The following is a 19,742-nucleotide window of genomic DNA, read 5'->3' as shown; positions in this document are numbered from 1 at the left end:
CGCATGACTTTTCCCCCACATTTTGTTATGTTACAGCCTTATTCCAAAATTAAATTAAGTCATTTTTGTCCTCAAAATTCAACAGAAAATACCCCATAATGACAATGCAAAAAGTAAAAAAAAAAAAAAAAGTATATTAACCCTCTAAAGGCTTAGTGGCCACATGCGTGGACAGCACCTTTTTAGCTCTTATTTACAAAATTGTGTTTACTACTGAATTGGGGTCTTATGGCCACTTATGTGGACACTTATACTGCCATCTGGTGGTGGCAGAAGAGTATAACATACAATGGAATTTGGAAAAAAATAAAGTGTAAAAATAAGAATTAGCATGTCACTAAACATGGAAGTACACGTTTGTGTACTTATGGACTAAGTACATCATATCAAAAGATGGTTCTTAGTTTTTATTCTAATTAGGGTCCAATAAGCCCAAATAGCAAAGATAAATAAAAAAAAAAGCATGTAAACAAACAGCTTGGGCATTTAGAGGTTAAAAAAAATAAGCCAGGTTATCAGACCAGAAAATGGTGTTTCTCGTGGTCTGAAAGTATTCACAACGCATGACTTTTTCCCCACATTTTGTTATGTTACAACCTTATTCCAAAATGAAATTAAGTCATTTTTGTCCTCAAAATTCAACAGAAAATACCCCATAATGACAATGCAAAAAGTAAAAAAAAACAAAAAAACGTATATTAACCCTCTAAAGGCTTAGTGGCCACATGCGTGGACAGCACCTTTTTAGCTCTTATTTCCAAAATTGTGTTCATTACTGAATTGGGGTCTTATGGCCACTTATGTGGACACTTATACTGCCATCTGGTGGTGTCAGAAGAGTATAACATACAATGGAATTTGGAAGAAAAAAGTGTAAAAATAAGAATTAGCATGAAGTACACGTTTGTGTACTTATGGACTAAGTACATCATATCAAAAGATGATTCATAGTTTTTATTCTAATTAGGGTCCAATAAGCCCAAAAAGCAAAGAGAAATAAAAAAAGCATGTAAACAAACAGCTTGGGCCTTAAGAGGTTAAAGCGAAGTCACCGTGTGGTAGCCTCAAATAACAGCGCCGCCGTCGTGCAATCGGCGCCATCTCTCCGCCCCCGTGCACGGGGTTGCCACGGTAACACTCACACTGAACGGTCAGGTAGGCCGAGGCCGAGGGCGAGATGCCGAGGCTGTTGCTGGGGCTGCAGGTGTATTTCCCGGCGTCCTCCGGCTTGACCCGGAAGATGATGAGGGTGCCGTCGATGAGGATGCGCACGCGGAGCTTCAGGTCACTGCAAGAGGAACACGCCAAATTTCTTTAGTCGCACACCACCTTCCCGCCATGAGAGGGCAGCAGAGAGTTGAGTGGCACTGCTTTTCTTCACACAAATAATACATTTGTACGTTTTAAATACCTTGGAATACCTTTATGCACACCTATTACATGAAATCTACTTTTTTTTGTATTATTCGGCACCATTTTGGCCATTAAATGAGTTTTAATGAGAACAGTGGATTTGATTAGAAATACAAAACCCGAAACCAGCGAAGTTGCCACGTTGTGTAAATGGTAAATAAAAACAGAATACAATGATTTGCTAATCCTTTTCTACTTATATTCAACTGAATAGACGGCAAAGACAAGATATTTCATGTTCACACTGGAAAACGTTGTTATTTTTTTTGCAAATATTAGCTCATTTGGAATTTGATGCCTGCAACATGTTCCAAAAAAGCTGGCACGAGTGGCAAAAAAGACTGAGAATGTTGAGGAATGCTCGTCAAAGACTTATTTGGAACGTCCTACAGGTGAACAGGCTAATTGGCAAGACAAGATATTTAATGTTCGAACTGAGAAACTTTTTTTGTGTGCAAATAATCATTAACTTTAGAATGTAATGGCAGCAACACATTGCAAAAAACTTGCATTTTTACCACTGTGTTACATGGCCTTTCCTTTTAACAACACTCAGTAAACGTTTGGGACTCGTCAGACCACAGAACACTTTTCCACTTTGCATCAGTCCATCTTAGATGAGCTCGGGGCCCAGCGAAGCCGGCTGCGTTTCTGGGTGTTGTTGATAAATGGCTGTGGCTTTGCATAGTAGAGTTTTAACTTGCGCTTACAGATGTAGCGACCGACTGTAGTTACTGACAGTGTTTTTCTGAAGTGTTCCTGAGCCCATGTGGTGATATCCTTTACACGCGGATGTCGCTTTTTTTCCCCATGAATTATGCACGGCCTCGCAACTTTGCACAATTTGGCCAACTAAATTTGTCTTTGAATGGCGCTCAAACGCACGTGTCAACTGTTTAATCAAAACGTGCATTTTTTAAATTCTTGTGTAGAAGAAGCAGGAATGTGTAACAACATAGTAACTCTTTTTTGCTCAAATGGCACAACTACTTACACCTACTTCCTGTTCCTGTCTACGGCCCTAAGCTCATTTTGGTTAATGGAGTTTATAATCATTTACGTTCTAGTTTACGTGTATTTATTTATCCTTTATTTATCCAGGGTCCACAAATAAAAACATGTTTTTATTTGCAAAGATGCAGCAATCACACGACAGATGTGTTGACGTCAGTGTTGTCCCCATACCAATATTTTGGTACCGGTACCAAAATTATTTTGATATTTTTCTAAATAAAGGGGACCACAAAAAATGTAATTTTTGGCTTTATTTTAACAAAAAACTCTTGGGGTACATGAAACATATGTTTATTATTGCAAGTTTGTCCTTAAATAAAATAGTGAACATACTAGACAACTTGTCTTTTAGTAGTAAGTAAACAAACAAAGACTCCTAATTAGTCTGCTGACATATGCAGTAACATATTGTGTCATTTATACACCTATTATTTTGTACACATTATAAAGGACAAACTGTAAAAACTGATTATGAATCCACCTGTTCATTAACTGGTTATTTTCTCTTTTAACATGTTCTATATACACTTCTGTTAAAATGTAATAATCACTTATTCTTCTCTTGTTTTGATACTTTACATTAGTTTTGGATGATACCACACATTTGGGCATCAATCCGATACCAAGCCGTTACAGGATCATACATTGGTCATAATCAAAGTCCTCATGTGTCCAGGGACATATTTCCTGAGTGTATAAACATAATACTAATTTAAAAAAAATGAAAGAAGATTTTGTGATGCCAAAAAACATCATAGTAGTATCGACTAGATACGCTCCTGTACTTGGTATCATTACAGTGGATGTCAGGCGTAGATCCACCAATGGTGTTTGTTTACATTGTGGAGTGTAGTGAAGCATGTTTATCTATTCCTCGTCCTGCAGTGATAATGATACTTGTAAGAAACTCACTTTATTTGTCGCCATGGAGACAAGGATAGACATTAGCCGCTAGCTAGCTAGCCATGTCTTAAAGCACCTCCTCCTGAGGGTGTTTCAGTGTTGTAACTTCACCTTTATCTGTACTTTTTAAGCCAAAATGCGTCCGTTCTCCCTTTTCTGTCTACACACTGTGTCTGCTTGTAAGTACTCTGTGTGCGTGCGCTGCCGCACATGCTCCTCTGCTCGTAAAACCGGCAATGTCACGACGTGACGACGACAAGGGTGTGGGACCTGTACCTTTCAGAGGTGGTATAGTACTGAATATGATTCATTAGTATCGAGGTACTATACTAGTACCGGTATACCGTACAACCCTAGTTGAGGTGTGATGATAATCACTCAGCGTGTCTCATTTACCGAGAAAAATGACCGCTATAGTTCCAACCAACAGTTCACATATGCTTGTAACGTGTCGGAACATAAATCAACGTGGGACAAACACAAATTTAAACACGGAGAATATCAACGAACAATAAGGACGCCTTTGGTGGTGTTTCTTTCTGTAATAATAATTGTTATAATGAATTAAAACATACTATAATTTGACTCTGAGTGTGTACTTTTACTGCCATCTAGTAGTGTTGTCCCCATACCAATATTTTGGTACCGGTACCAAAATTATTTTGGTATTTTTCTAAATAAAGGCACAAAAAATGTCATTATTGGCTTTATATTAACAAAAAATCTTAGGATACATGAAACATATGTTTATTATTGCAAGTTTGTCCTTAAATAAAATAGTAAACATACTAGACAACTTGTCTTTTAGTAGTAAGTAAACAAACAAAGACTCCTAATTAATATGTACTGTACATATACATATATATATATATATATATATATATATATATATATATATATATATATATACTGTGGTTTATCCGTTAGACAGTGCTCAATACGGGGGTAGAGCGGGATAATCGTTAGGTCAGGAAAAAACACGGAGGCTATTTCATCCCTACAAGGCTGTTTCACAGGTTTCTCTGCTCTTTAGTTTTATAGTTGCGTGCTGGCACAGAAGCAAGGCACTACTGTGTAACAATAGCCACACCCCCATGTAATGTACCCTATATATATATATATATATATATATATACATATATATATATATATATATATATATATATATATATATATATATATATATATATATATGTAACAATGCTTCAATAAACTCCCCTGAAGAGCAGGCTTGTAGGGATGAAATTGCCTCTGTGTTTTTTCCTGACCTAACAAATATATATATATATATATATATATATATATATATATATATATATATATATATATATATATATATATATATATATATATATATATATATATATATATATATATATATATATATATATATATATATATATATATATTAGTGTTGCTCCGATACCTTTTGGTACTGGTACCAAAAGTATTTTGGTACTTTTCGAAGTAAAGGGGACCACAAAAAAATTCATTATTGGCGTTATTTTAACACTAAACATATGTTTATTATTGCAAGTTTGTCCTTAAATAAAATAGTGAACATACTAGACAACTTGTCCTTTAGTAGTAAGTAAACAAACAAAGACTCCTAATTAGTCTGCTGACATATGCAGTAACATATTGTGTGATTTATACACCTATTATTTTGTACACATTATTAAGGACAAGCTGTAAAAATTGATTATTAATCTACTTGTTCATTTACTGTTAATATCTAGTTATTTTCCCTTTCAACATGTTCTATCTACACTTCTGTTCAAATGTAATAATCACTTATTCTTCTCTTCTTTCATACTTTACATTAGTTTTGGATGATACCACACATTTGGACCAGTACTTTTCAGAGGCGGTATAGTACTGAATATGATTCATTAGTACCTAATTACTAATACCGGTATACCGTACAACCCTACCATCTAGTGTCTACTTTTAAGTCTGGGCATAAAACGAGTAAAACATCAATACAGTATAATGTTGAAAGCCTGTGCTTTTGGAGGTTAAGGTTAAAAGGAACACTAAAAAAAAAATACATACATTGATTAAATACCAAGTTGATTCAATGTTATTGGAAACAAAATATGCCTCAAAGTGTCTCAACTTCTGCCGCAACTTTCGAAGGAAGCTGCTAGAAAGTCAGGCTTCACAAAAAAAAAAAAAAAAAAGAAGCCTGCGAAATTCTGGTGGGACCGATAAGTGTTAGAGGACACTTTGACATACTGCTGATTGAAAATAATAATTTGACATTATCATGGCAGCACACTCCAAAAAGACATACACTATATTGCCAAAAGTGTTTGTCCACCTGCCTTGACTCACATATGAACTTGAAGTGCCATCCCAGTCCTAACCCATAGGGTTCAATATGACCTTTTTGCAGCTATTACAGCTTCAACTCTTCTGGGACGGCTGTCCACAAGGTTGCGGAGTGTCTTTATAGGAATTTTCCACCATTCTTCCAAAAGCGCATTGGTGATGTTGGTGGAGAAGGTCTGGCTCTCAGTCGCCGTTCTAATTCATCCCAAAGGTGTTCTATCAGGTTCAGGTCAGGACTCTGTGCAGGCCAGTCAAGTTCATCCACACCAGACTCTGTCACCCATGTCTTTATGGACCTTGCTTTGTGCACTGGTGCACAGTCATGTCGGCAGATGTTCCCACAAGGTTGGGAGCATGGAATTGTCCAAAAAAGTTTTGGTATCCTGGAGCATTCCAAAGTTCCTGTGGAGGGAGATGTGGCCAGCGCTGCCTGCAGAAAGCAAAAGTCACCGCCTCTGTCCATGGTGCTGAGGACAGAGCACCATCAGACGGGGGCGTGGCGGTGCTGACGGCGAGACACAGCTGGCAGGCGGTTAGATTTCACAGGTGGTATGTGTTCATCTAATCATCCGTTGTCTTTAACAGTCAGCGGCTGGGAGCAGGATGGGAGAGAGGATACGGACGTGACTGAAAAGTCACGTTCTACTAGGAAAGAAAACTTTTGTTGACAACATTATCTTTAAAAACCTTGTTAAACCCGCACGCTTGGCTCCGGTGCCGTGTCTGACAGTTGGACCGCTAGGAAGCCACTTCCACAGTTCCTTTCACTGGAACTAAGGGGCCAAGCCCAACTCCTGGAAAAACAACCCTACACCATTAATTCCTCCTCCACCAAATGTCACACTCGGCACAATGCAGTGCGCTGACCCCTCTCTGTCAGTTTACGTGGCCTACCACTTGGCGACTGAGTTGCTGTTGTTCCCAAACTCTTCCATTTTCTTATAATAAAGTTGACTTTGGAATCTCTCGGAGCGATCTCTGAAGTAATGTTATGCTTTGATACGCTCTGATACGAATTAGTTGCCGCTTTGTTACCGTTCCTCACGCTTTGATCCCGCTTTAAATCATACTTTGATACGTTTTATTACGCTTTATTGAACTTTATTACGCTTTGATGCGATCCTGACGCTTTAAATCAGGCTCTGACAGGATTATCAAGCTCTGTTGTGCATTGTTACAACAAAAATAAGAAAAAAATGTGAAAAACTCAGTATACTGTTTTCCACACATTTTTTATATTTATTTATTTTTTCAATTTCTCTTTTTTTTCCGTTATATTATGTTTTATATCTTCATTTCTTTTATTTTTGTCATCTTAATAAATATATATCTTTCATTTGTTATGCTAGTTGAAAATAATAAAAGGCAATTATCCACACATTTTTTATATTTATTTATTTTTTCAATTTCTCTTTTTTTTCCGTTATATTATGTTTTATATCTTCATTTCTTTTATTTTTGTCATCTTAATAAATATATATCTTTCATTTGTTATGCTAGTTGAAAATAATAAAAGGCAATTATCCACACATTTTTTATATTTATTTATTTTTTCAATTTCTCTTTTTTTTCCGTTATTATGTTTTATATCTTCATTTTTTTTAATTTTTGTCATCTTAATAAATATCTATCTTTCATTTCTTATGCTAGTTGAAAATAATAAAAGGCAATTATCCACACATTTTTTATATTCATTTATTTTTTCAATTTCTCTTTTTTTTCCCGTTATATTATGTTTTATATCTTCATTTCTTTTATTTTTGTCATCTTAATAAATATATATATTTCATTTCTTCTGCTAGTTGAAAATAATAAAAGGCAATTATCCACACATTTTTTATATTTATTTATTTTTTCAATTTCTCTTTTTTTTCCCGTTATATTATGTTTTATATCTTCTTTTTTTTATTTTTGTCATCTTAATAAATATCTATCTTTCACTTCTTATGCTAGTTGAAAATAATAAAAGGCAATTATCCACCCATTTTTTATATTCATTTATTTTTTCAATTTCTCTTTTTTTTCCGTTATATTATGTTTTATATCTTCATTTCTTTTATTTTTGTCATCTTAATAAATATCTATCTTTTATAAAACGTAACATATTCTCTTTATTATTAACATTTTCATACAGAAAAATGATAGACAGTAATGTCAAACTGCAACATCAAACAGCAGAAGTACAGAAACAATGATCATCGTATAAAAAAGGCAATGATGCAAAAGAGAATGGATTTGTAATCCTGTGTTGGTTTTACATAAAAGTTTCAATGTCACTAGTCAATATCACAGTCACTTCCTATTTGTAGTTGTAGACTGGGGTCCGCGCTTTCAACCAAGATCTGTTAAGCTTTCCTACGCTTTTAGTCAAGTTTTGCTGAGCTTTGTCACGCTTTTTCACGCTTTCATACGCTCTCTGCGCTTTATTCCATTCTTGACAGAGCGCAGAATTTTTTTAAACCATTTAAAAATGTGGCGAACTTGCCGCATGTCCCGCTTCACTACAAGCTTTCCCACGATCCATTAGGACCCTCACGCTTTAATCAGGCTTTGTTACGCTATAACGCCGCTTTGCATGCCGCTTTAAAGCGCCGTCAAAGCACCGTTGGTGTGAACCTAGCATAAGTTATCACACAACTTTGTGTTCCATTAAGTTCAGGTCCCCTGCGAGAAGACCAAAAGCTGTCTTTCATCTTATCAAGCAAAAAGGCTTGTGAAACTCCACTGTGTGCGATGGGATGCGACGTGGAGGTGTCGGTTTCTTTGATAGAGCCACAGGAAGACCTTGTCCTGACCCGAGATCTACAAAACGGACAGGGAGCAGACCTGACACCGCTCCAGGCACCATTTCTTTGAACTGTTTATGACCGAGTGCAACAGCTGTTTATGACCCCCCCTCTCCTTAAGAGCAGCTGCGTAATGTAATGTAATGTAACCAGAAAATGCCCAAATAAACGGAGGAGCGCGTTGGGACTGCCTTCAGAGTGGTGTGGCGACGCTGTGCGAGGGTGCAGGCACACATGAGCTAAATTGAATCCTGTCTCTGTTTGATTTCCTTTGCTTCTTGTCTTGTCTAATAGATGTCACCGGTGTTTGAACCTGACATATACACCTGTGGCCGGGCCGAGTGATTAGGACACCTGATTCTGATGATTTGGATGGGTGGCCAAATACTTTTGGCAATATAGTGTACATAATACAACACGGCTCTGTGATGAACGAGCAGCTCAAATGGAGAATATTAACTCATAGTGTATTGAAAGCAGCTTGAAGGCACTTTACTTCTTAAAGTAGACGTTATCCTCCTCCCAAAACCAGGTATATGTCAGGTTGCCAGGATACGCCTCCGCTTGGCAGGTGAAGAGTGCGTTCTGGGATATGTTTACGGTGACATTTTCTGGCGGAGAAACGATGAAGGGAGGCCCTGAAAGGTAGACAACAATACATGTTTTAATGCATTGATCATGTACAAAAAAGGTGACATATGAAACATTGACTGTTTATGGCCACACAGTCCAATGTCAAATGTGGTGAGAAGTGCGTGCTGTGCAACACAACCTTTCTATCCCGCCAGATACTCCAGGTAAGTCTGGATAAAACAGCAGACGCCATAAAAGGTAAAGTGTCCGTTATGAGTGGGCCCAGATGTAAAGCCTGGTACTTGTCGAGTATTTGTGTGCAGCCTAACACATTGTCAGCAAGATATTTAAAACACCTTCACTGATGTGTGTATATATATATATATATATATATATATATATATATATATATATATATATATATATATATATATATATATATATGCACATACATACATATATATATACATACATATATATATACACATATATATACATACATATATATATATATATACATACATATATATACACATATATATCCATACATATATATACACATATATACATATATACATACATATATATACATATATATATACATACATATATATATATACATACATACATATATATATATACACACATACAGTATATATATATATACATACATATATATACATACACATACATACACATATATATACATACACATACATACACATATATATATATATATATATATATATATATATATATATATATATATATATATATATATATATATATATATATATATATATATATATATATATATATATATATATATATATATATATATATATATATATATATATATATATATATATATACATACGTATACCATGTGGTGATATCCTTTACACACTGATGTCGCTTGTTGATGCAGTGCCGCCTGAGAGATCGAAGGTCTGTAATATCATTGCTTACGTGCAGTGATTTCTCCAGATTCTCCGAACCTTTTGATGATATTACGGAGCGTAGATGGTGAAATCCCTAAATTCCTTGCAATAGCTGGTTGAGAAATGTTGTTCTTAAACAATTTGCTCACACATTTGTTGACAAAGTGGTGACCCTCGCCCCATCCTTGTTTGTGAATGACTGAGCATTTCATGGAAGCTGCTTTTATACCCAATCATGGCACCCACCTGTTCCCAATTAGCCTGTTCACCTGTGGGATGTTCCAAATAAGTGTTTGATGAGCATTCCTCAACTTTATCAGTCTTTTTTGCCACTTGTGCCAGCTTTTTTGAAACATGTTGCAGGCATCAAACTCCAAATGAGCTAATATTTGCAAAAAATAACGTTTTCCAGTTTGAACATGAAATATGTTGTCTTTGCAGTCTATTCAGTTGAATATAAGTTGAAAAGGATTTGCAAATCATTGTATTCTGTTTTTATTTACCATTTACACAACGTGCCAACTTTACTGGTGTTGTCATTAAAAGTTAAAAGATTGGTGGAATCAGAGGAGGAACAAGCCCACACCTCAGCTATCATGCATCGCGTCGCATCGATCCAAAACCAACAGGACTCTTGCTATGGCTGCAGGCGCAAGGAAAGGCCGCAGAAGACGGTTTATAAAACGTGACTGGCAGACGCTGACAAGCGATCCTTGACGGGCGAGGCGGGGGTTCAAACCCCGGGAGGGGATACAAAATAGTGTACTTCCCGCGTTGTGTTTGTGGTTACAGAAGCGTCAAAACCAAAACGTACACACGAGCGCTGCTTTTTGAGAGCGAGACGCGCTTGTTATTTACGTTGTCGAGCCTCCCAGGAGTTGCTGCCGCAGCCGTAGGATGAGAGCACGGGAGGCGGTTGGTATGACACAACCGTCTGATCTGTGTCTACCCGACTTAATGGAGCGGAAAGACCGACGTGTGCACACACACAAATACTGTATATAGTACACACGCTCAGACTGAGCTAGTGGTACTGACTCAGATGTGTTAAGCAGTACATAAATCTCATATTACCACAATGATTGTGTAGTTGTATACATTTTTCACTTGTATGCTGCTGAATAATCCAAAAGACGACGTGATATTTTTGGCTGAAAAATTCCAGAAACGTAGATTCATGTACGATTCACACTGACCCTTTAAAACAGATGAACATATTTGAAAAATTCCAGAAACGTAGATTCATGTACGATTCACACTGACCCTTTAAAACAGATGAACGTATTTGAAAAATTCCAGAAACGTAGATTCATGTACGATTCACACTGACCCTTTAAAACAGATGAACGTATTTGAAAAATTCCAGAAACGTAGATTCATGTACGATTCACACTGACCCTTTAAAACAGATGAACATATTTGAAAATTCCAGAAACGTAGATTCATGTACGATTCACACTGACCCTTTAAAACAGATGAACATATTTGAAAAATTCCAGAAACGTTGATTCATGTACGATTCACACTGACCCTTTAAAACAGATGAACGTATTTGAAAAATTCCAGAAACGTAGATTCATGTACGATTCACACTGACCCTTTAAAACAGATGAACGTATTTGAAAAATTCCAGAAACGTAGATTCATGTACGATTCACACTGACCCTTTAAAACATAAGAACATATTAGAAAAATTCCAGAAACGTAGATTCATGTACGATTCACACTGACCCTTTAAAACAGATGAACGTATTTGAAAAATTCCAGAAACGTAGATTCATGTACGATTCACACTGACCCTTTAAAACAGATAAACGTATTTGAAAAATTCCAGAAACGTAGATTCATGTACGATTCACACTGACCCTTTAAAACAGATGAACGTATTTGAAAAATTCCAGAAACGTAGATTTATGTACGATTCACACTGACCCTTTAAAACAGATAAACGTATTTGAAAAATTCCAGAAACGTAGATTCATGTACGATTCACACTGACCCTTTAAAACAGATGAACGTATTTGAAAAATTCCAGAAACGTAGATTCATGTACGATTCACACTGACCCTTTAAAACAGATGAACATATTTGAAAAATTCCAGAAACGTGGATTCATGTACGATTCACACTGACCCTTTAAAACAGATGAACATATTTGAAAAATTCCAGAAACGTAGAGTCATGTACGATTCACACTGACCCTTTAAAACAGATGAACGTATTTGAAAAATTCCAGAAACGTAGATTCATGTACGATTCACACTGACCCTTTAAAACAGATGAACGTATTTGAAAAATTCCAGAAACGTAGATTCATGTACGATTCACACTGACTCTTTAAAACAGATGAACGTATTTGAAAAATTCCAGAAACGTAGATTCATGTACGATTCACACTGACCCTTTAAAACAGATGAACGTATATGAAAAATTCCAGGAACGTAGATTCATGTACGATTCCCACTGACCCTTTAAAACAGATGAACGTATTTGAAAAATTCCAGAAACGTAGATTCATGTACGATTCACACTGACCCTTTAAAACAGATGAACGTATTTGAAAAATTCCAGAAACCTAGATTCATGTACGATTCACACTGACCCTTTAAAACAGATGAACATATTTGAAAAATTCCAGAAACGTAGATTCATGTACGATTCACACTGACCCTTTAAAACAGATGAACGTATTTGAAAAATTCCAGAAACGTAGATTCATGTACGATTCCCACTGACCCTTTAAAACAGATGAACGTATTTGAAAAATTCCAGAAACGTAGATTCATGTACGATTCACACTGACCCTTTAAAACAGATGAACGTATTTGAAAAATTCCAGAAACGTAGATTCATGTACGATTCACACTGACCCTTTAAAACAGATGAACGTATTTGAAAAATTCCAGAAACGTAGATTCATGTACGATTCACACTGACCCTTTGAAACAGATGAACGTATTTGAAAAATTCCAGAAACGTAGATTCATGTACGATTCACACTGACCCTTTAAAACAGATGAACGTATTTGAAAAATTCCAGAAACGTAGATTCATGTACGATTCACACTGACCCTTTAAAACAGATGAACGTATTTGAAAAATTCCAGAAACGTAGATTCATGTACGATTCACACTGACCCTTTAAAACAGATGAACGTATTTGAAAAATTCCAGAAACGTAGATTCATGTACGATTCACACTGACCCTTTAAAACAGATGAACGTATTTGAAAAATTCCAGAAACGTAGATTCATGTACGATTCACACTGACCCTTTAAAACAGATGAACGTATTTGAAAAATTCCAGAAACGTAGATTCATGTACGATTCACACTGACCCTTTAAAACAGATGAACGTATTTGAAAAATTCCAGAAACGTAGATTCATGTACGATTCACACTGACCCTTTAAAACAGATGAACGTATTTGAAAAATTCCAGGAACGTAGATTCATGTACGATTCACACTGACCCTTTAAAACAAATGAACATATTTGAAAAATCCCAGAAACGTAGATTCATGTACGATTCCCACTGACCCTTTAAAACAGATGAACATACTTGGAAAATTCCAGAAACGTAGATTCATGTACGATTCACACTGACCCTTTAAAACAGATGAACGTATTTGAAAAATTCCAGAAACGTAGATTCATGTACGATTCACACTGACCCTTTAAAACAGATGAACATATTTGACCCCAATATAAAATAACTTTTTTCTTTCTTTTTTTTTAAAATCATGTTTTTTTAAAAGTGTTAGAATACAAAATAGCACAGAAATGTGCTTCCCAAATATAGGACGGCTTGTCTTTTTTGTATTCTAATACTCAAGTAGACTAAATAACTTTTTTTCACAGCGAGTCTCTGTGTTGTGGCTGCATCTCTCTCCCTTTTGTGTGTGTGTGTGTTCTTGTATTTCTACCCTTCTTGAGACATCAACAAGGAAAAGTAGCTTCCATATGAGGAGGTGTGAACAAGTTAGGACCAAAATCATGGTCCCAAAACGGAAAACCTTGCATCTAATAGAGAGCCAAATACTCGAGTCCGTGAACATTGCTCCAAAGTCAGGATTTTTTTGTTGATTTAATGTGCATACAAAAGTAAACCTTGCAAAGGCAGCAATATATGATAAAACAAGACGGCAGCTAAAGCTTCAAAATTCATCCCCAAAAAAGTCACCAGGTGAAAATTTTAAGTACTCCCCCTCTGGTCAACATATGAAATAACAAGTGTGTGTAAGAAATTGAAATGCGCCCCCAATTAGAAACAACAACAAAATTAATTTTTTTTACTAAAAGCAGTCTTTTTCTCACAATGTGTCGACTTTTTTCTTATAAAATTGGGAACAATTTCTCATATTCTTTCTGTTTCTGTAATATTGCAATATTTTCTCGTAAAATTATTACTTTTTCATGTAAAATTATTACTTTTTAAGGCAAGATGGTGACATTTGTCATATAAAATTCTGACTTTTATCACAATATTGCCACTTTGTTTGTTGTTCTTGTAAAATAGTGACATTTTTTGAGTAAAATTATGACTTTTGTCATAATTTTGCTAAGTAAAATTCAGATTATTGTTATAACATTGCCAACATTTTTAAAATTTCTTATAAAATTGTGACTTTGGTTGAGTAAAATTATGACTCTTTTCATTAAATTGCCAAAATTGTAAGCTTTTCTTGTAAAATTTTGACTTGCGTTGAGTAAAATGACGACTTGTAATATAATACTGCCAAAAATACAAGTTTTTCTTGTGAAATTGTGACCTTTTTCTCGTGAGATTCCAACTCATTTTTCACAACAAGCTTTTTTATATTAGCATAGTATGTATATATTATTAATGTTGTAAATACACATCTTTATATATCTAGAAATGGTGGTCCTAAAGAGGGAGGCATTTTTCAGAGGTCTCAAGAAGGCAACAAATACAAGAGAGTGTGTGTGTGTGTGCGTGTGTGTGTGTGTGTGTGTGTGTGTGTGTGTGTGTGTGTGTGCGTGTGTTCTTGTATTTCTACCCTTTTAAACGACAATAGCACTCCTGCTGAACAAAGATGTTAGCGTGATGCTAAAAACATGCTAAACGCGAAGGAAAAGCTAAAAACACTGCTTCCGGTTCAATTTGTCATCACACAGATAAACATGCATTTTTGCATTTTAACATGAATTGGATTTTTGTGTTTATCTGGAAAAATTAAAATCCATAAAAGGAAAACAGCACAAAATCTAATTTTATGGCAATATTTTAATGAAAATCAACCCATTTTTTTGTTTGTTTTCAAATCTGCCATATATAGTAAAAATCGAAAAACGGCCCTAACTTTGTTTTTTGATTTGCGTTTCAGAATTGGAAATAGAATGAACGGAAGGTACACGGACGGAAAAGTGATCAAAATTTGGTTTTCAATTTATGAGAAAAAACGAGTACCTTCTGGGTCCGTGTACCTTCCGTTCGTTCTACTTCCCATTCTTAAACGCAAATCAAAAAACTAAATTAAGGCTGTTTTTGGATTTGTATTATATATGGCAGATTTGAAAAGAAACAAAAAAGGGTTGATTTTCATTAAAATATTGACATAAAATTGGATTTTGTGCTGTTTTCCTTTCATGGATTTGTATTTTTCCAGACAAACATCGAAAATGTGTGATGACAAATTGAACCGGAAGCAGTATTTTAGTTTTTCCTTCGCATTTAGCATGTTTTCAGCATAACGCTAACACCTTTGTTCAGCAGGAGTCCTATTGTCGTTTAAAAAAAGTGTCATTAAATAGTTGTCCAACTTTTGTTTCACGAATGAAAATGGAAAAAATGGCCCGAAATTTGTTTTTTTGATTTGCATTTAAGAATTTGAAATAGAATGAACGGAAGGTACTTTTTTAAAAGGACAATAGGACTCCTGCTGAACAAAGGTGTTAGCGTTATGCTAAAAACATGCTAAATGCGAAGGAAAAGCTAAAAAATACTGCTTCCGGTTCAATTTGTCATCACACAGATAAACACACATTTTTGCATTTTGGATGAACATATATTAGATTTTTGTGTTTATCTGGAAAAATTCCATCCATCCATCCATTTTCTACCGCTTGTCCCGTTAAAATCCATAAAAGGAAAACAGCACAAAATCTAATTTTTGTGGCAATATTTTCATGAAAATCAACTCTTTTTTGTTTGTTTTAAAATCTGCCATATATAGTACAAATCGAAAAACGGCCCTAACTTAGTTTTTTGATTTGTGTTTCAGAATTGGAAATAGAATGAACGGAAAAGTGATCAAAATTTGGTTTTCAATTTATGAGAAAAAATGAGTAGCTTCTGGGTCCGTGTACCTTCCGTTTGTTCTATTTCCCATTCTTAAACGCAAATCAAAAAACAAAATTAAGGCTGTTTTTGGATTTGTATTATATATGGCAGATTTGAAAAGAAACAAAAAAGGGTTGATTTTCATTAAAATATTGACATAAAATTGGATTTTGTGCTGTTTTCCTTTCATGGATTTGTATTTTTCCAGACAAACATCGAAAATGTGTGATGACAAATTGAACCGGAAGCAGTATTTTAGCTTTTCCTTCGCATTTAGCATGTTTTTAGCATAACGCTAACACCTTTGTTCAGCAGGAGTCCTATTGTCGTTTAAAAAAAGTGTCATTAAATAGTTGTCCAACTTTTGTTTCACGAATGAAAATGGAAAAAATGGCCCGAAATTAGTTTTTTGATTTGCATTTAAGAATTTGAAATAGAATGAACGGAAGGTACTTTTTTAAAAGGACAATAGGACTCCTGCTGAACAAAGGTGTTAGCGTTATGCTAAAAATATGCTAAACGCGAAGGAAAAGCTAAAAATACTGCTTCCGGTTCAATTTGTCATCACACAGATAAACACACATTTTTGCATTTTGGATGAACATATATTAGATTTTTGTGTTTATCTGGAAAAATTCCATCCATCCATCCATTTTCTACCGCTTGTCCCGTTAAAATCCATAAAAGGAAAACAGCACAAAATCAAATTTTGTGGCAATATTTTAATGAAAATCAACTCTTTTTTGTTTGTTTTCAAATCTGCCATATATAGTACAAATCGAAAAACGGCCCTAACTTAGTTTTTTGATTTGTGTTTCAGAATTGGAAATAGAATGAACGGAAAAGTGATCAAAATTTGGTTTTCAAATTTATGAGAAAAAATGAGTAGCTTCTGGGTCCGTGTACCTTCCGTTTGTTCTATTTCCCATTCTTAAACGCAAATCAAAAAACAAAATGAAGGCTGTTTTTCGATTTTTATTGTATATGGCAAATTTGAAAACAAACAAAAAAGGGTTGATTTTCATTCAAATATTGACATAAAACTGGATTTGGTGCTGTTTTTATTAAATATTTTTTGTTCAATAATTATTTTTTTTTTTTAAAATAAAGGACATTATCTTCACCAGACCAGGTTGTCAATGAAATTTGAGTTTTTAAAGGGTTCTTAAAACCAGGTCCAGTCCAGATGATGTCCTCATGGCTCTACCATGAATTGATTAAAGTGGACCCCGACTTAAACAAGTTGAAAAACGTATTCGGGTGTCACCATTTAGTGGGCAATTGTACGCAATATCTACTTGTGGAGGGGGGCGTGGTCGGCGCGCCTCCTGCGGAAGGGAGTGTGTGTATGGCCCGGCTTCGAAGCCCAGCTGACAGGTGAGTAGATTGCCCAGCTGGGGGCGGTTATCTAATCACCTGTCTCCTTTATCAGCAGCGTCCGAGGCCATGAGGGGGGAAGAGCAGACACACACGAGCGAGACAGAAAAACAGAAAAAATAAAAGACTTGTTGAACCCTGGACTTGGGCTCACGGAGGATTCTGTCGGTCCCAGGGGAACCCACACATTAGAGACTCCCACACGACTGTACTGTGCAATCTACTAATACAAGTTTCAATTGGAGATGTCCGATAATATCGGCAACCCGATATTATCGGACGATAAATGCTTTAAAAATGTAATATCGGCAATTATCGGTATCGGTTTGGAAATTATCGGTATCGGTTTCAAAAAGTAAAATTTATGACACGGACGTAGGGAGAAGTACAGAACGCCAATAAACCTTAAAGGCACTGCCTTTGCGTGCCGGCCCAATCACATACTTGGTCAACAGCCATACAGGTCACACTGAGGGTGGCCATATAAACAACTTTAACACTGTTACAAATATGCGCCACACTGTGAACCCACACCAAACAAGAATGACAAACACATTTCGGGAGAACGTCCGCACCGTAACACAACATAAACACAACAACACAACAAATACCCAGAACCCCTTGCAGCACTAACTCAATGAAACTCGGCAGCCAACTAAAAAAACCATGCACTTTGTGACTTCAATAATAAATATGGCAGTGCCATGTTGGCACTTTTTTCCATAACTTGAGTCGATTTATTTTGGAAAACCTTGTTACATTGTTTAATGCATCGCAACAAAATGAGGCATAATAATGTGTTAATTCCACGACTGTATATATCGGTATCGGTTGATATCGGAATCGGTAATTAAGAGTTGGACGATATCGGCAAAAAAGCCATTATCGGACATCTCTAGTTTCAATCAATCAAAACTCAGCAACACACACCTTCATTTATGTACACTCCAATTAGGGAACACAACAACAGATTGCATGAAATCTATAAACAAAATCACATTTTCAAAATAAGCATTTGAGAACCTCTCATCTATTCGTATGTTTTTTGGCATCATTATCGGCGTCAACCATGTATCTTTCTAAAGCCAAGCTAGCGGCTCGTTTGATTCCGGCCTGCGAACTTCTCACTGCCGCCTTCCTTAAGTGAGCGGATTCATACCTTGAACCAGCAGACGTGTGGTGTGCAGCACCTCCCCCTGGTCGCTGTGGGCCTTGCAGGTGTACGCCCCTCTGTCATCGCGAGTTATGCCGAGGATGGTCAAGCTTCCGTCGTGCACCTGGAAGGGACATAAACACACCAATCTCAGTGGACTCCCGTAAAGCGGTAACCTTGGAGACGTTCCGACTCCGCGTTGCTAAGCGGCTTTATGGGAACCGATAAATCGTGAGGAGACAAGACCTACTAGAGGTACCCCCGCCCCTATAAATTATGCAACAGGTTGTGAAGCACGGCTCATTCAAGTCACACGCAGCTGTAGTCAGTCCATTATAGGGCGGATAAGAAAAGGGACGGGGGGGGGGGGGGGGGGGGGTTGGGGGGGGGGGGGTTCTGCAGAACCGAGACGCCACAAGTGCACAAATATTCTCTGCCTGAAAAACTGTACGACTGCACTCTTAACACTTGGTGCTCGCTGCACGGTGTGCGCGACAGGCTGAGAGCTCAAAGTGTGAACTAAACAGTGGAAAGCTGTGAAGTCGCTCCATTGGAAAAATAATTGAAAAGAAGAAAAAAAAAAGATTATTATCAAAAGTGGCGGACTTGACCTTGAAATGTGTTCCTCTAGAGAATTGAAAGGAAAACAAGCAAAGACTTTATTATTGTCAGGTTCAAACACTGATGACATCTACTAAACAAGACAAGAAGCAAGGAATTAAACGGAGAGAGAATTCAATTTAGCTCGATTGAGGAGAAACGCGTAGACCCTTGTACAGTGTCGTCCCATGAATGATTGTACGCCTCCTCTTTTATTTGGACTTTTCCCTGATTACATGGCAACAGCTGTTTCTAAGGGAGGGGGGTCGTAAACAGCCATCACCCTTATCACAAAACAGTTAAAAAAAAAGGTCGTAAAACAGTTCAAAGAAAAGGTGCCTGGA

General features: G+C 36.2%; 1 protein-coding gene across 2 annotated transcripts in view; it reads right to left on the bottom strand.

The window, feature by feature from the left end:
• igsf9ba (immunoglobulin superfamily, member 9Ba) overlaps positions 1–19,742 on the bottom strand; it is a 215,350-nt gene that overhangs the window by 68,504 nt on the left and 127,104 nt on the right. For both annotated transcript variants that reach the window (XM_062059908.1, XM_062059909.1), the window contains exons 5-7: positions 18,805–18,922; positions 8,947–9,088; positions 1,143–1,288 (exon numbers count right to left, since the gene is read on the bottom strand). In XM_062059908.1, coding sequence (XP_061915892.1) covers positions 1,143–1,288; positions 8,947–9,088; positions 18,805–18,922 — 406 coding nt within the window. The remainder of the gene's footprint in view (positions 1–1,142; positions 1,289–8,946; positions 9,089–18,804; positions 18,923–19,742) is intronic.

This window comes from Entelurus aequoreus, linkage group LG10, assembly GCF_033978785.1.
Source record: "Entelurus aequoreus isolate RoL-2023_Sb linkage group LG10, RoL_Eaeq_v1.1, whole genome shotgun sequence".
NCBI lineage: Eukaryota > Metazoa > Chordata > Actinopteri > Syngnathiformes > Syngnathidae > Entelurus > Entelurus aequoreus.
Note: the sequence above shows the minus strand (reverse complement) of the source record. Positions and strands in the feature narration are given on the sequence as shown.